Source organism: Cryptotermes secundus, unplaced genomic scaffold (genome assembly GCF_002891405.2).
Source record: "Cryptotermes secundus unplaced genomic scaffold, Csec_1.0 scaffold1859, whole genome shotgun sequence".
Lineage (NCBI taxonomy): Eukaryota > Metazoa > Arthropoda > Insecta > Blattodea > Kalotermitidae > Cryptotermes > Cryptotermes secundus.
This window is the reverse complement of record NW_019734348.1, coordinates 264,559-282,857: the sequence shown is the minus strand read 5'-3', so window position 1 is coordinate 282,857 and position 18,299 is coordinate 264,559. Positions and strand designations below refer to the sequence as shown.

Here is an 18,299-nt window from a genome sequence, read left to right as displayed (position 1 = left end):
ACTACAAAAATAGGAATATCTATATTCTATCAGATAGTCAAGCTGAAATCAGAGCACTTGGTACACACTAAATCACTTCAAAATTGATTTGGGACTGCCACCAATCCTTCACACAACTGGCCAGACGTAACAGAGTACAACTGAAAATGTGTGCCAGGTCATGAGGGTATTGCAGGGAATGAAACCGCAGATCAGCTGGCAAGAACAGGACCTGAACAGCCATTCATAGGACCTGAACCAGCTTGCAGCATCTCAGTTGGAGTTGCCAAAAAAGTGATCAGGGACTGGACTGATAGAGATCATAAAAAATACTGGGAATCCATAATTGGACTCAAACAGGCAAAGGGTTTTATATCAAGACCCTCTTGACAGGAGAATGAAGGATCTGTTGAGATTAAACAGAGATCATCTAAGATGGGTGGTAGGATTACTTACCGGACACTGCCACCAAAAAGGACACCTTTTCAAATTGGAACTGACAGATAGCCCAACTTGTGAAAGGTGTCTACAAGAAAACGAATCAGCCGCACACATCCTGTGTGATTGTGAGGCCATAGCTTATTTAAGATTTCATCACGTGTGTCAGTTTTTTATGGAACCAAGTGGCTTTTATGATGCCCCCATAAGCAGGGTCCTATACTTTATTAAAAGTGTAGGATTAATAAAGGGCTAATCCAAGGGAAAGCACAATAGATCATTGAAGGTTGCAATGTGGGGGCCAGTTTTTATGGTCCACCCCTTACATACATACATCTTGGAATTTCCAAAAAGCAAAATGGAAGACATTCAGAAATGATATAAACAAAAACATTACAAAAATTAACCAAGAACATAAGCCAGAAATTATGCTGAAAGAATTCTGCAGCATCATACAAGAAGCAGCAAAACAATACATTCCCAGAGGAAGGCAAGTCAAATATAAATCCTTCTGGAACCCACAACTAGAGTCATTAAAAAATCTGAGAGACTTAGCAAGACAAAAAGCAGAAAGGTCATAAAAGCAAGAAGATATAGTCCAATGGAGAAAAACAGCAGCAAAATTACGCCTAAATATAAACAAAGCTAAAAAGAATCCATTTAACTCATTTCTACAAAATATAAATTACAGAACAGGCCCAACGAAAATTTATAAGTTTATGAATACATTTAACAGGTTTCCACCTAGAACTGAACAACCAATAATACTTAATGGGAAAAAGATAGGAAAAAAATTTAACACACACTATGCAAACCAGTATACACTTAATAAAGAAAATAAAAGAAAGAATAAACTATACAAACAAAAGATCAAGGATACAGGCAGTGAGAAGAATTATTCTAAGGACGATGAAATATTTAGCAGCAATTTTACTCTTGAAGAATTAAAAGAAGCAATAAGAAACCTTAAAAACAAAAGCAGCCTGGTCCAGATAACATAGTCCCTGAATTTCTAGAACACCTTGGAAGTAAATAATTACAAAAACTCCTACCAATACCGTTTGGAACTGTCCTCAAAATCTCCCACCAAATTGGACAAAAGCTATAATCATTCCCATTTTAAAACCCAACAAAAACAAAGAAGAAATATCATGATACAGACCAATCGCTTTAACTTCCATGTTAGCCAAAGTACAGGAAAGAATGATTACAACTAGACTAAATTGGTACCTAGAAAAAGAAAAATTAATAGCAAAAGGACAAGCTGTATTCAGACTAAATCGATCTACAGCACACCAAACCTCCTATGTTACACAAGAAATTAAAAACTCCTTTAACGAAAATGAGAGTGTTTTAGCTGTCTTTGTTGATTTAAGGGGTGTGTATGATACAATATGGAGAACTAAATTGATACACAAACTGAAGAAAATTAACATCATAGGGAAAATGTTACAGTGGTTTGAAATGTTCTTAAGCCAACTGTGGATCTCAACTAAACACAACCAGCACACTTCACCTTACAAGCAAACAAAAACAGGCCTCCCACAAGGTCTCAACCACTACACTGTTTAACATTTATGTAAATGATTTACCAAAACAACTAATGACAATTGATGGCATAAATATATGTATGTTTGCAGATGATCTGGTCATGTGGACCAAATGAAAAAACAACAGAAAGCAACAAACTAGATTAGAAAATAAAATGAACCAAGCTCTAATAAAACTCAAAAAATGGACAGAAGATAATAATATGCTAATAAATACCACCAAAACAAATTACCAGTTCTTCTCTTTGAAACATCAAAATATGGATTTCAGTCTAACCATAAATAACAAACCTTTACAGAAGTATGAAAACACGACAATATCTAGGACTACAGCTAGATGACAAATTAAACTGGAACCATCATATAGATGAAATAACAAATAAAGTAAAGCAAAAATCAACTTTGATAAAATGCATGAGTGGAGTAACATGGGGAAGTTCTCAAGACACACATACTAAATAAAACCTATGAAACCTATATCAAACCAGTGATAATAACAGCAAATAATAAAAGACTCAATAAACTCGAACAAGCGCAAAACAGTACAGGGTTTGTCCAAAAAGTAATGTCAGTGAGTTGATTAAAAAACATTTATTGATTAGATCGGTACAACACATTAAAAGGCTTCAAAATAGGCTCCTTCTGCGTCGATACATTGCTTCCAGCGAGGGGATGCCGAGGTGTGCCACTCGGCACTTTGCCTTTTTGTTTCGGGGTCAAACACAAACACCCAAGTCTCGTCACCTGTGATGACATTATCTAAAAAGTGAGGGTCACTTTCACACAAGTCCAAAAGTTCTTGGCACGTTTCAACTCTGCACGATTTTTTGGTCGTCCGTTAACACTTTGGGCAGCAGCTTTGCGCACACTTTTCGCATCTGCAAATTGTTCGTCACAATCTCGTGAATGGTACTTTTTGGAATGTTTAATGTCTGTGCCATTAAACACTGAAACGACGTTCTGAGTTCAAAAGTTCTCTCACACACGTCACATTTTCGTCGGTGGTGCTTGTTGATGGTTGTCCAGCGCGGGCTTCATCGCCGACCTCTTCACGGCCTTCTAAAAAGGCCTTGTGCCACCGGCAGACCTGACGTTCAGACAAACAGTCATCACAGAAGGTCAACTTTATCATGGGAAAAGTTTCCACTGCAGACTTGCCAAGTTTCACACAAAATTTGATGGCAGTCCTTTGTTCCAAGGAGCTCTGCATTGCGGCTTGCACGGGAGACAAAAACGAGTTTCACAGAAAAGCCTTTCGTCACTCTCAGGAAGTTCGGAGATGACTAAGCGACCGCACGTTCATAAGCTGACTTCCCCCTCCACCGATCCCAACTGATCTGAGCGCGCTGTGACGTATAGTCACTTCACAATAAAATCACTGACATTACTTTTCGGACAAACCCTGTATATTAAGATTGATAACCGGAGCTGTTAAGACAACACCCATAGCAACACTACAATTATATACACAAAACAACCCCATCATAGAGAAATTAAGAAACAAGCAGCAATAACATTCTTGAAAATGAAATCCATACCAGAGATAACATGGGTAAGACAAATACCATCAGAGCAAAAATTAAAAATGCAGCCAGACATAAGATGCAATACAAATTATCTCAACAAATTAAAAATACCAATAGAAGTAGAAAATGCTGTACCCGTGCAAAATCCACTGGATTATTGTTCTTACAATATCTACATTGACTGAGTAGGAAGCATAAGGAAAGCAGAACACACACAAGAATTAAAATAACTAACAGTAAGGACCATTGAAGAAAGATACCCATCATCAGAATGGCTACATAAATATTCTAATGGTTCTGTGATAGACAAAGAACCTAATGATGGAGCAGGAGTATACTCATCCCTTTTCGCACACTATATAGCGGTAGGCGAAAACAAATCAAACTTCGATGCAGAAATAGAAGCAATACTATTTGCATTGGAACAATTAATCAGCAGACCCAGCATGTTTAATAAAGCGGTTCTGCTTTTGGATTCAAAAGCAGCCATACAAGCCATATCCTCAAACAAAAGAGCTATCATAAGACAGATAATTGAAATAAAAAAACTAATGAAACAACTGGAAAACACAAAAAAGATAATATACATTCAGTGGATACCATCACATGTTGGCATCAATGGAAACGATATTGCTGATGAACTGGCAAAGAAGGACACAAGACTACATCACCAAAATAAAATCTTAAGTGCCCACACGCTAGCTAACAAAATCAAAACTAAAACAATAAAGAAATACTCCATACCTTCAACAAAGAACCATACAACAAGAAATGGTCAGAAATAGGAAACTTTGAGAATTTAACTGCAACACACCCAGAAAAGAAGCTGTTGAAAATTTTTGATTGAATACAGGACGTGATGCTGCACAGCTTTGTAAGATAGGAATATATAACAGAAGAATATACACTGTGCAACTTGCCAGGATCATCTATGGGAAAAGAACACCTGCTTCAATGCCCTAATCTTAAGAAGGAGATGCAACAAAGCAAGAACTTGAGTGCTCTCTATTGGGAAGCAAGAAGCAAGGTGGGTTAAATGATCCAAAACGCAACCATTGGAAACCAACCAACCAAACCAAGTTATAAAATGGAATTGACATGTCTTTTTAGGCAGTACAGCTTTAAGTTGAAACTTATCATGAAATAAATTCACTTGTCATGTAAAAATGAAAGTTTTGACTTAGTCTTGAAAGCATTTTAGGTAGCCTACAGACTTCTTATTATTATTGAGACATGTTTTCAAAATGAACATATTTTGTTTTCCTCTTTTGTACTGTTCTTTTACTATATCTTACCTCATTCCCCTCAGCATTAGTTAATGTTTAATTGTAATTTGGGTTAAGAGTCCACAAAACTGATGGAGTCCAACGTTTTGTTTCATTTGGGGGGGGGCCGTTGTCCAAATTATCACAAATTCCAAATTTGTGAGGTTTCGTTATATTCATTTTTTGAACATTATCTGTCAGCATGATTTTTTTTGTGTGTGTGTGTGTTTTTTTATTTATTCCCCCCCCCACGTTTCAGACACTGGACTCTGTCACCATCCTCAGACAAAAGCCTACTCAGTTGGGCCCAATCGATAGAGCTAGTGTCTATCTTTGGTGGTGGAGACTAATGCTCATCAATTGGGCCCAGCTGAATAGGCTTTTACCTCCGAATGGAGACAGAGTCCAGTCTCTGAAACATTGAAAAAGAAGCTGATGGATAATGTTCAGAAAGTCAATAGTTGTAAGAATACTTTGTGGTTTTATTTACATTATACCAAGTTTCACTTAATTAAAATGTTCATTTGCCACAGACTTATGGCTAAATTTGATGATTTGGCATGGAATAGTGATTTGATTAATTTTAGCATGCTTTTATTGTGGTGCTTTGACTAGGAAAATAGCTACTTTCTCTTAGGACCATTAAGAAGATCATGAACTTGCATTCTCTGTTTCCAGTAATATTGTGTGGGGTGAGAAGATCGGAAAGTGTTCACAAATTGCACAGTATCATGTGCAGGAGGGTCTCAGGAATGCACCATCAGAATTCCTGCAAGAAGCTGTTGTGCTGCAGTATGCTGCATCTGGCCTTCAGAGTATGCTGGCAGGAAAGATGGATTGCAATGTGTTCAGTGTTGTGAGTATTCAAGCTGTAGAACTGTTAGAATAGCGTCAGTCAGCTTTTGCACCTGAGGGCTATGAAATAAATGTAGACTTAAGAATACTGCATAATGAGGAAATCAGTAATTTGTACATGTCTCCCGGTGTTATTAAAGCAATGAAGTAAAATTGTTTATGATGAAGTGGACATTTAGCTTAGATGGGAAGACAAGAAATGTATGCAGAATTTTTATGAAGTCTCTCGCTTGAAAATAGGTATTTGAAAGGTCAGCGAGAAACTTGGAGGATACTAAGGTGGATTTTTGGGAATATAATGTGAGAATAAAGTGAGTGGACTGGTTCAGGGTCATGTTCAAAGATGATGTTTGATGTTAGTGTTGTCCTTAAGGGATTTATAGTCAGAGAATTATAATTCATTCTTAATTCTCTGGTCTAAAATGTGTCTTAAAACATCATTGAGGGTATGTTGTCTTCATGTAGTGACATAAATTGTGTCATGCTTAGAGTTGCTGGATTCTGTTTTCATTGTATCTTGGAACCAGAACTGCTGTGCTGCAAATGTTGAACACACAGGAGTTTCTTCCTTAAGTTTGTGTACTTAAAGCATAAGATAGCATCAGATTCGTTTTACTTAAAATTTTTTATTGTGCATCTTTTTGTTGCATTATAAATTTTAATTTTATCATCCTGTATGTGGCTGGGTCTCCAAAATAGTTTCTTTCAGGCCTTCAGACTAAAATTTTATATGCCTTTGTTATTTAATCCATGTGTTCTTAGTGTCCCATGCACTATGTCATCTCTGATTAAATCACCTTAATAGCACTGGAAAGGTACAAATTATAACGCTGCTCTAATCTGGCTGGCTTCCCATTGCAGCAGCCCAGATTTGATCCCATGTCAGGTTGTGTGGGATTTGTGGCAGACAGAGTGACACTGGGGCATGTTTTCTCAGAGTTATTTGGTTTCCCCTACCAATTTTCATTTCGTTAATCATCTGTCATTGACGCTACAGAAAAACATGTAATCCTTCTGTATATGTAGGAGAGTTCTGTAAAAGTGTAAGGTTCCTCATTGTTGTTTTGCAATTTTGGCTTACTGTTGCAAGAAATTGTCAAGGATTGACATGTTGCATGAATATAAGTTATGTAGTAGTTCATGAACAAGTGAGGAAGCTTTTGTTTCAGTGTTTTATGTCTGTTCTGTGAGTTCTCATCAAATTCTGGTGTTAAAAATATGTGAATATAATATGTTAATAATACCTGAAGGCACGTCTAGAAGAAAAGAAGCCAACCTCAGTGGACAGGAAACCTGAGGTGGCCTACAACAAGAAGAGGTCCCCATAGAAGACGTCACAGTGATGCCGGTTAAGAGAACTTGAAGAAGAAATGATGCCAATTACTCAAAATAGAGGAAAAGACGATGGCCTGCCGAGAAAAGACGGAGGTGCATCTAGAAGAGGAGAAGCCGGACTCAGTCGACATGAAACCTGATGCAGCACAACAAGAAGAGGTCCCCATAGAAGACGCCATAGTGATGCCGGTCGGGAACCCGAAGAAGAAATGATGCTGATTACCTGAAAAGAGACGATGGCCTGCCAAGAGATGGAGGCACATCTGGAAGAAAAAGAGCCGACCTCAATGGACAGGAAACCTGAGGTGGCCCAACAACGAGAAGTCCCTGTTGAAGATGCTGTTGTGAAACCGGTCGATGGACAGAAGAGGCAGCATAGGGACAAGAAGCAAACTGCAGGGTGATGCGAAGAGTCAAAGAAAGTGACCCCAGGAAATTGTGGATCTCAGAGGATATAGGCTGCCGCCTGCAGGAAAGTGTCCTGCCGTGCAATGATGGCATGGCACAAAAGGAACATCATCAGGAAATTGTGGACCGTGAAAACAAGTGACTGCAGGCGGAAAGAAGATTACCCGCTCTGCAGGATACAGATGTAAGGGACGAAACAAAGATGATGTCATACCAAGAAGCCTGAAAGGAGGGACGTTCAGGAAGAGACTCTGGAAAGGCCCGGAATGCAACAATGACATAACGGATTGAGGCCTGAGACAGCAACTACAGGGCAGAAATGGACCTAGGCAGCGGACAGCTGCAACATCTGAAGAAACCATACCTGAAGAAGGTAAAAGTGGAAAGCATGGGAAATTTTTACATGAATTTCATGAAAACTACAAGACTGGAGATTGCCAAGCAAATGGTCAAATCTACTGTTGGGTTACAAAAATAAGAAAGTGGACCTTGTGAAGGGGTCATCCCCCTCCAAAACGGAAAAAGATACTTCAAGCAGAGGAGTTGGTAACGTAGAAGTACCAGCCACCCCAGCAAGAGTAAATGTGTGATGGATGAATGTGAGGAGTGAATGTGATACGACGCTGGACCATGGAATTGTTTGGGATGAACAATCTTAAGAAGGGAGCGGATGTAACAGCTGGAAGAAGACATTGCAAGAACAGCCTTCAAAGAAAAGGAACAGAGATGCACCGTTAGGCTATTCGGGACGAACAGGGAGCAGTGTGATGTATTTACGCTATGCAGGACCCCCCTCCCTCCGGGCCAGTGGTGACGTAACATCAGAGCAGCTGTGTCAGACAACCATTGTCGCAGTGACATAACCGCATAGGAGCCACTGCCACTGCTATGGTAACAGGACCAGTAAACACTCCACCCCCCTCCCCCGCGCTGACGTAACAGGGGACACCGTGGTTACTATGTGGCAACAAGCGACTGTGCAGAGACTGTTGCTTGGCAGTCGGTAAACGTGACATCACACAACAGTGGTAGCTATCATGTAACTGTTTTCTGTGTTGTCATTGCGGAAGCTACATAACGAGGAGTATTCGTCAGTGTAACCAGAGTTCCTAGAGAGTTGAAATGTAGCAGTCACCGAGGGCAGTGGAAGTCTAGCAGTTGCCGCGTTCCGTTGTAGCGAGTGAATCGTGAACATGAAGAAGACGTCATAAGTCAGATGAAATATAGCAGCCATGAAAGAAGAACCAGATGTGTGATTTGAAGAGTATATGATAACTGAGAAGGTACTGCAAGTGTGTAATTCAGAGAGACCTGTATAGCTCCTGCATTATTAATATGTGAAAACTACTGAAGATAGAGTAAATAGATTAGCGTGTAGGGTTTGTAAATTGTCCAAACCCACAACAGTGTTATAATTAATTGTAGTTACGATTTGTAAGTTGTTAAATAAACCAATTAACAATCTGAACATTGTCTTCAGTGGCAAAACATATTACAGTATTGTACTGTATAAAGGAGATCATTTACCATTGACTGTTTGTGCGTGTTACTCATGGGATATGGTGTTAAATGTCAGCCTCAGCCCTTCATTTGATAACATGTTGGACTCAAATGGAGCATGGGGGAAGGCAGGAATTTAATAGTGTGAAAGCTTGTGTAATAAATGTTGAATTTTCAGTGGGTGTTATGCTGCTGTTCTGTATCTTCTTAATTCTTCTCTCTGAGATCCAAATATTGGTAAACAAACTAAGAACTGATCGGTTTCATTTGTGTAATGTTCTGTCAGTATACATTCATTCCCTTCTTGCAGATTAATGGCTGTGATGTTGATAGTCTGAGTTCATCTCTGCTGACCCAAGTTCTCTGGTGGGGGAAATACTTCAACCATGCTGGTGGCAACGTGATAGGAGGTGACCTACATTGTCATTCCTCCTGGATAAACCAGTTGATGCTGGAGGTGTCCAGAGTGTCCCGTAAAGAAGGAAATCTGATGCTGGCTCAGAAGTTGCTGATTGATTATCTGAAGTCACAAAATGGGTTGCTGTGTGTTGGTGCAAAAAATAAGCTTTCACTAGAAGAAGTAGCACAGAGTTTTGTTGATACAACTGTCAAAAGGGTGAAGCCAGCTGTGCCCATTTCCATGGTGTGGCATGTCCAGAATGCTAAGGCTTTCACTGAGATGGCAAAGGCACTTTATAGGTAAGTGTCATATATTGTTATACTTCTTGAACTTTTCACTGTTGTTCCCAGTGCTAAAGAGGCAATGGAAGAAAGAAGTTGACTGTAGTAATAACACTTCTCACATGCATTCAAGATGTGACTGATCCTGATTTTTTTCAAAACACAGAATTCTAATTGGGCATGTTTTCTTCTCAGGCCCTCCAGTCAAATTCCTGGATAATACCTTGAAATGGGCCGTGAATGCTCTTGTCTCTGTTCGTCAGTTTCATCTGTATAACATCTTGATTGATATTATGAAATTTGATGATTGGGAAGGGGATACAATAAATGTAGATTTGATATTCTTGTGACAATGACCATGAATGGGCTGAAACATGATGCTGTATAGTCTGATTTTCAGTGTTTTGGCAGAACCCATTAAAATGTAAAGCTAATCCCTGTGCAGGCTATGAAGGCCCATATGGTTGAGAGATGTTGAGGCTCCCACATTTTCTCTAGACAGTCACCTGACAGATGGCGGTAAGTTTGTCAGTCCTGCGCACCAGCCATGGACGTGACACACTTAAGTTTGTATTTCCTTGCTTTACTCTGTCTCAAATTTAAAAGTGTTAACATACAACCTGTCTCAACACATCTCAGCTGCTGCTGTTGTTATCTCGTCTGCTCTTAGGGCCCATGTTTCATGGCCATATAACAGTGATAGTGTTGCCATTACCTTATATAGTTTTAACAGCACTTTTATGTACCATTCTACCTAATGTACGATTTATAGTGCCGTGAAAGAAGTACCTATTAAGTGTCTCTTCTTTATCACCAGTTTTTCAGTATGCTGTTTCACAACCCAAATATTTAAAAGTGCTGACTTCAGAGTGGTTGTCTTTCTCCTGGTATGCTTACTGTATGCTTATCTATGTGCAGTTTGGAGAAACATGACAGCGCAATGCAGGTGTGTGCAGCTACAGCTCTGAACCTTGCCCAGCAGATGGAAGACAGAGACCTGCATCTCCGTGAGAGGGGATCCAGGGCACTGCTTACCCTTGCTAAGTGGCTGCAGCAAGAGAATCAACTTGTGTCAGCAGCGGTGGATAATGATGGAAGTGCCCTGGGACGACTGTTAGCATGGGAAAAGGCTTACAGCAGCATTAATGACCCATCCATCTTTGGCTTTATGAATGTTCAAAGTAAGAAGTATCTGCGTTAATTAATTTTTAACAGTTGGATACATTTATTTTGGTCTGTATCAATGTGAAGCCCAAAGCAAATTTTATTATATTTCTCTAGAATGACTAATCTTATAAATGGGGTCAGGAGGTATGGATCTGTACATTCTTGAGGTAATCACTCAAAGGAGATGAGTGGTCAGCTTTGTGCTTTGCTTAATCATTACGGAAATGGCTCCCAGTACACACCGGGTAAGAAGACAAATATTGGGCCTTGTGCTTTCATATTGCTAAGTGCAAAAATTAGTTTTGTGAAATAATTTATGTCACATCTGTTACTCAATCCCTTACAGATTGCAATACAATCTCTCATAATGGAGTCTATGTGATTCCTCCTACGGATGCTGTGATTGGTCGGCTACTACAGCTTGGGGTGTCAAGATGTCCTGAACTTGGCAAGGCCTGGAGCCAGTTTGCATCCTGGTGCTATCGTTGGGGTCGGCGTGTAGTGGACACGGCTGGCGAAGCTGGAGGACAGCTGTCAGAAGTGGACAGGGTAGCAGTACAGCAGATGATGCCACCTGGAATTTCTGCAGATGAATTAGACAAAGTATACTTTATTCTGAGCCAGACTCGGGCTGTTGCTGATGAGGAGGATATAGAGGTGAGGTTTGTTATGTTTACTGGATACAAAGTGGCTATATAAGCAGTCCTTTTTATAATCACTTCCAGTGTTAGACTACTGAGACTTGTTATGAATATTACAAAACAAATTCCTTGCATTATTTCAGAGATCTTCCCAGACCGTGAATAAGGAGATACTCGTTTGACATTGATGGGTTACTGTAGTCACATTTGAAGATGTGCAGTATTTTATACCCCATGACAGAAACTCTATTGACCTGTAAAGGTGATTAACTTGTTATGTCATTTGTTAATATGTTTTACAGACAGAAGATATCAACACATCTGAGATGATTGAAAACCAGCTTCAGAATATCCATGCACTGAATGGAGCAAATAGTGAACAGTTGTCACGGCTAGTGGAGATATGGCGTGATGCCCAGAAACGTATTTACAGTTACTATGAACTCTCTGCTATGGCATATTTCAAGTATCTGGAGCTGTGTGGAGACAAGGAGGTACTCATCAGTTTGTTCCGTACAACGTTTAAAGTTTGGTGAATGCTGGTAAATGCTGATTTGTCATAAAAAAGATTCAGTGAAACTCTTGTTTAAGGTTTCTTGGGGGAACAGTAGATTTGAACACTAAATTGAAGAAAATCTTAAATGAAGATAATTTAACACTGAGCTTATTGACATTATTTAATTTGAATTCATAATGAGGGGAAACCTTAAAGTGAGGAACATTAAATCGGAGTTCCACTCTGAATTACCAGAGATTCTTTGTTCCTGCAAAGTAAAATGTGCAGTCTATTCTATAGTCTAGGTACAGCTGTTCAAGAGAATACTTCTTTCTGGGATGTGACACAGTGTGGTTTGATGGGCGGTATTAAAGGTTTTGAGGAACTTGGTCCCTTAACCTTGAGATGGAGTCTGCAGGTTCCTCTGAATTGTTGGTACCTGTCTATAGGTTATGTAGCATCACATCCCAGATGATAGTAATCTCCACCAAGAAAACCTTGAGCCTCATTCCTTAAGTAGTATAACAAGATCTCATTTGAAGTGAGTTGCCATATTGAAGCAGCACATGAGACTCTGCTTAATCTGCCACAATCCAGCCACTGCAGGATCATCATGTTTATGTTAACACTGGATGTGTGATGTTCAGACTAAGCAGTAATGTAATGGGAGACTGTGTATAACGTAGTTTGTATTTTAACATTCTCCAGAGTGTAAATGGTGGGATGGAGAACAACTGCACGACCATCACGGCCACTCTGCGTCTTCTGCGGCTGATCGTCAAACATGCCCTGGAACTGCAGACTGTGCTGGAATCTGGACTTGCCACTACACCAACGCGGCCCTGGAAGGGCATCATCCCACAGCTGTTCTCTCGACTCAGCCACCCAGAGCCATACGTGAGACGACGTGTGTCTGAGTTACTGTGCCGTGTTGCAGAGGACGCGCCACACCTCATCACGTTTCCAGCAGTGGTGGGAGCAGCTGCAGGAGGAGCGCGACTTCAGGACATGACAATGGGTGCATCTACTTCAAGTGAGTTTGTGTTAGGGTGAGGTGCAGGGATATGATAAATGTCTGTAACCATAGTTACCTTCTCTTCTTTGCTGCCAGTGACCAGATTAAGCTGATGTGGACCATTCTTTGAGATCATTTGTCTGTTCCATTAGGTATGTGAGAATTACTTTTTCAGTTTGAGAGTAGAATTTGGATACATTCTGAGACTCAAAGCTGAGCGGCAGTTTTCTCTGTTAGACCAATTTCTTCACTGTAATCATAATTTATGACAAGCCTGTTTTAACAATGCCCTCATGTGTACTAGTTGTCCTTTTTGACATCAGATGCCGACACCATATACTGAAATAGAAAATGAAGAATTGTGGACAGGAGGAGGGACTGAGACTGATTTTTTTGACAAGTTGATTCATGCTAGCTTTGCAAACCATTATGATTCTGACGGTTCAGGTGGTTTGTATGCTGCTATACAAAGCAAGGGCGGTTGTCTGAAATTCTCAAGACTGAAGAATCAGTGATTGAATTGAGGTTGTTTTTCTTGAATTGATCTCAGAAATAAGATTGAAGTTCCAGTAGCATTTAATCCTATACCTGAGCTCATCATGCAAACCCATGAGCTCACTTGTGGTTTTCGTGCTGTATACGTTGTGTTTCATTCTAAATATATGTATATGAATTGCATTTGTTGTTGTTTTATGAACTTACTTTACCTAATTATAAAAGTAACAGCCCAAGATTTGAAGACAAGAACGCCCTGCATTAGGAAATTGGGTTATGTAAGTTTGCCTGTAGCTCCTTGTTTTATTTTTTCTTAAGCATTGGCTAGGATGGAAGGGATGAGCAAGTAGGTAAGTAACTTGAGTATTTCATGCTGTTTTTCTTTTTTCTTCTTCTTTTTCCTTTCCAGAATTATTTAGCACTTGCCTATCCCAAACTTCAGCAGAAGAAGACTTGGGAGATGGAGAAGGAGAAGAAGAGGAAGAAGAAGAAGAGGAGGATGAGGAGTGTGCTAGTGAAGAGGAAAGTAAGGTTTCTGTTCTGAAGAACTGTTTCCTGGCCATGGTGGACACACTGTCAAAACAGGTATTGAAACTGTCATTCAAGGTGAAAATCAGACACCAGTTTATCTTCATAAAATAATTTCTGTGAATGTTGTTAACACTTAGTTACTATAGGATTCTGACGATGGTGTATAACACACTGATATGTTGGGTTTTTGGACTTTATCCATCGTCCTGGTTTTTAAGATAACAAATAAAAACACGACGTTTCGGAAACAGATCCAGTTTCCGAAACGTCGTGTTTTTATTTGTTATCTTAAAAACCAGGACGATGGATAAAGTCCAAAAACCCAACATATCAGTTGTTAACACTGTTTCCAAAAAATTTGTTTCAGTGTCTTGAGTCCAATTTTACATTCCTTTGTGTTATGTAGTACAACTGGGTTTGTTCTTTGTTGTAATTTGAAACTTCCTCAGGGAATTATTTAATCAGCTGAATAAATATTGGCCACTCAGGCAGTGTTCTGTATCCTGAAATTAGCTTGCCGGTTAGTTCTTCGGTTAATCTAATAGCTTAACCTCTGAAGGATCATGATAACAGGTACATATCTGCTGTAGCTTGGTTTCGGGAAAGAATATTTGGTTCTGATATCAATTTCCACAAGTGTCAGCTGTCCTGTGATAAAGTGATCTCCAGTGTTCTCTCTCCATCCATCAGCATTCCTCTTATTTTGTATCTGTGTTCATTCTTTCCATGATTGTGCATGTCTTCTCTAATTTGTTTTCTCAGTGGCCATTTATTCTGTGCTTCATGAGTAACAGGTCCAATTTTTTTTTTTTCATTGGCGCTACAGCCCACATTTGGGCCTAGGCCTACCTGCATGAAACTCTCCATTTCACTTCGGTTTACTAGATCTTACACGTTCGGTAGGACTCCTTGGGCGAGTGATCAGCTCGTCGCAAGGCCTCTACCTGTAGACAAACACAGAAAAACGCACACAAACATCCATGCCCTGAGTGGGATTCGAACCCACGATCCCGCCTTCCGAGCGAGCGAAGGCAGTGCATGCCTTAGACCGCTTGGCTACTGTGATCGGCAACAGGTCCAATTACCTTGTCCTTAATCTGACCAACTTATGTTGCATTATGCCTCTTTTCATACCTTGCATATTGGTTTCTTGATGGTCTCGAGAAACTTTGTCTCTACTAAAGATTAGTGTCTTCTGGATGCGATGTCATGTGTAGTCTGGCAGATGATTTCTGATGTTCCTTTGAAACACTGATGAACATCTACTAGACTACACAACTTTCCATCTTCGTACTCATCACTGTGGGAACCCCAAATCTCATATCCACTTTTATCTTCCTTTTATGCAACTATCACCTGGACATTACTCCACAAATGTGACTGTATGTTTGCAGGCCCCAGAAGCCATCTCACAGGTTCAGCTCCTGGTTCAAGAGTTGCGCCGCATTACATTGCTGTGGGACGAACTGTGGCTAGGAACATTGGTGCAGCATCATGCAGAGATCTCCAGACGTTTGCAGCAGCTGGAACTAGAGGTCCTGAGAGTGGAGGACAATGCATCTCTGTCATCAGCAGACAAGGACAGGCTGATTGCTGAGAAGCATCGCATTATTCTCAAACCAGTTAGTACTTACTCATCTGCTTCTTGCCTAGTGCCACATTATATCCTTAGATAACATGTTGGCAGTTCAGTTTATATGAGATAGCTACGCAGGCCAAACTGCGTGGCTTTTTATGTGCTGTGATTTATGCTGCTGAGCTGAATTTGAGACTTTCGCAGTTCAGCTGTTGAGATCCAGGTAGCAGTTCTATAAATCTCATTTAAATAATGGTGAGTCTGAACAAGAGGAAGCAGAGAAATTGGTTTCCTAATTTAGAAATCTAAGTCTGCTGTACATGTGCCAGATATATCATCAGCTTTCAACTTTATCTTCTAGACACACTTACCACAAAGTTTAATTAAAAAAGTGCGATGAAACTGATCTTTATGCCTCCATTTCATGATTCAAAAAAGGCCTCAGGCCCAACTCAGTCATGTAGTCCATGTTGGATACAGAGCCACTTGGTTTTGTACCCAGAACTACTGGAAAATTAACTTTTTTGTATAGTTAATGTACAGGTCTCTAAAAAAGTTATCCCTGTAACAGGCTTTGGAGGCCCATAGGTTTGTGAGAGGTTGAGGCTCCCACATTTTCTAGACAATGGGCTCACAGATGGCGGTGAGGTTGTCAGCTTTATGCATTGGCCACCCTTTACCCCCAGGAATGTTCCTGGTACTCATTTCTGTTAGAGGCTGAGTCGACACCAGGGCCATAGTGCAGCTGGAAAGGGGGGGGGCACTTCATCAGGACTTGAACCCATGACCTTCCAGCTTGTAGCATAGTGCCTTAACCAACTACGCTACTTCATACCCTTCCAATTTCCTTCCTCCTCTTGAGATTTAAGGTTCTTGCAATGGTGACTAAAGATTGCTTTCTTCTGGGATATGAGAATGTGAGAAGAGTGTTTGCTCTTCTTTTGAGGATGGAGGCAACACATTCCTGCAGAATGTTGGTAATTGTCTTCCAGAAAACACATTATTACATTTTAGAAGACAGGAAGGTTCATGCTTCCAGCATTGGTCATACGTTCATTAGTGGGGGGTTTGGAACTTCCCACTGCCACGTGACCCAGAAGTATAAATGTCAGCATCAGGACACTGTTTAGACACATTGCCTTGAAGATTGGGACTGCGGAGCTCTACAGTGCTTGGCAGATCAGTTTTCTATAAACACTGAGTCACATCTCAAGATTGGCTACAAAATGCTGCGACTTTGATACAGAAATGTGGTTTGTTTCCAGTTGGTGTTCATTCTGGAGCAGTTACATGCCATAACATCAGTTCCACCAGAGACACCTCACGAGAAATGGTTCCAGGAAAAGTTTGGTAAGTTGGTTTACTGATAGCACAGCAAGAAAGGAAATGGTTAAAAAAAATTGATTTGATGCTCTCACAATAGTGACTGAAGAGTTGTATCTTCTGGGATATATTGCAGACATCTTGCTTGCTGCCTGCTTCATGCTGGTTTATTTTATTGTTTTGAAAAATAGAGTCAGTATATTGTTTTGAAACAATGGTTGGCTTTCACTGAACTACATGGAATTATATCCCAGAAGATAGAACACTGCATGTTTACCATTGTGAGACCCTCAAACCCTGGAAAGTTGTATTACATCATTCAGGGCATGTACAAATTGAGCATGTATAATTAATTACTTTCCATTGCAATATAGTCTGTCTCACTAAATTTATTTACCATAACAGTATTCAGATTTGGCTGCCAGTTGATATACAGTCTTATCCCATGTCAGTCTTGATGTCTGTGGTCGCTTTAGTGATCTTGCTTTTGAGCTCTGTACAAGTGGCTGGAATACATATTATTTCACGCATATGATAAAAATATGTTCAAAAGCCACAAGTATGGTGAATAGTGAAGTCAGAAAATTGGTGCACATAGAGCTGTCAGTAGTAACTATTTTTGTCATGTGCATATGTGCTCTTTTAAGAATATTGTTATATCAAACAAGACAATCAATGTGGAAGATGAAGCAGAAGTGCTAGAATTGCAAGTACTGTATATGCGTTAAAACACTGTGTATCTGTCTATGTTGTAACATCCTTGACGTTCTATGAGGAGACCAAGCCTATGTTCAGTTTTTCTCTTCCTCCATCTATCCATTGTTTTCATGCTCTTTTGTCTGCATTCATCTGATCTCTCCGCATTGCTTTGTGTCTGTCCAGTGGTCATTAATTTAACCCCTTCATTCTTTGCTCTTAAGGCATTCCCTTTGTTCCTTGTATAACAGATGTCCATGGCGCTGTGTGTTTATATGACCAAATCTTTATGGCATTTATTTGCTTACATCTTAGCCCATGACCAATTTTTGATCAGATTATGCATGGCTATATTATATAGAATTTAAAGAGTTAATATATATGGTGAAATCTTGTATTTAGTGAATATTTGTTCTGGTTTCAGCTGAAGTCCAATACAGATATTCTCCCATATGTAGTGAATGTCTGTTTAGCAAATTCAGTTCCAGATCTCATACCTCAGTTTATCAGTGATGGTGGTTGAAACAAATTTCTGTTTGCCAGAAATCATTCCCATATGTCTACTGAGTTCTGATATAATAAATAACCCACATTCAATATAAGAAATATATGGCCTTCCAGGAGTACTACACAGTTCATTGGTGGTTGTGGGTGGCTGAGACAAACTTGCTCTGCCAGAAACTGTTTTCACTGACCATTGTGATTATTTCATATGGCATTCATTATTTTAGAAATTGATTTGATGTTACTGGTTAGGTAATTGTATTGATTTTGTAGTAACAGTTTTGTTTAACTACTGAAGTAAGATTAGTTTTTTTTTTT

The 18,299-nt window shown here is 39.7% G+C and overlaps 1 protein-coding gene across 1 annotated transcript in view; it reads left to right on the top strand.

Annotated features, from left to right (window-relative positions):
• Nucleotides 1-5,436: 5,436 nt before the first annotated feature.
• The window catches only part of LOC111868719 (serine/threonine-protein kinase SMG1), a gene marked incomplete at its 5' end in the record, with an annotated part of 82,975 nt that continues 70,112 nt past the window's right edge, over nucleotides 5,437-18,299 (top strand). Inside the window, 9 exon segments of the mRNA XM_023859638.2 lie at nucleotides 5,437-5,614; nucleotides 9,167-9,555; nucleotides 10,456-10,718; nucleotides 11,051-11,361; nucleotides 11,648-11,839; nucleotides 12,550-12,874; nucleotides 13,761-13,936; nucleotides 15,277-15,504; nucleotides 16,724-16,808. Of these exon segments, the coding sequence (XP_023715406.2) occupies nucleotides 5,437-5,614; nucleotides 9,167-9,555; nucleotides 10,456-10,718; nucleotides 11,051-11,361; nucleotides 11,648-11,839; nucleotides 12,550-12,874; nucleotides 13,761-13,936; nucleotides 15,277-15,504; nucleotides 16,724-16,808 (2,147 nt within the window).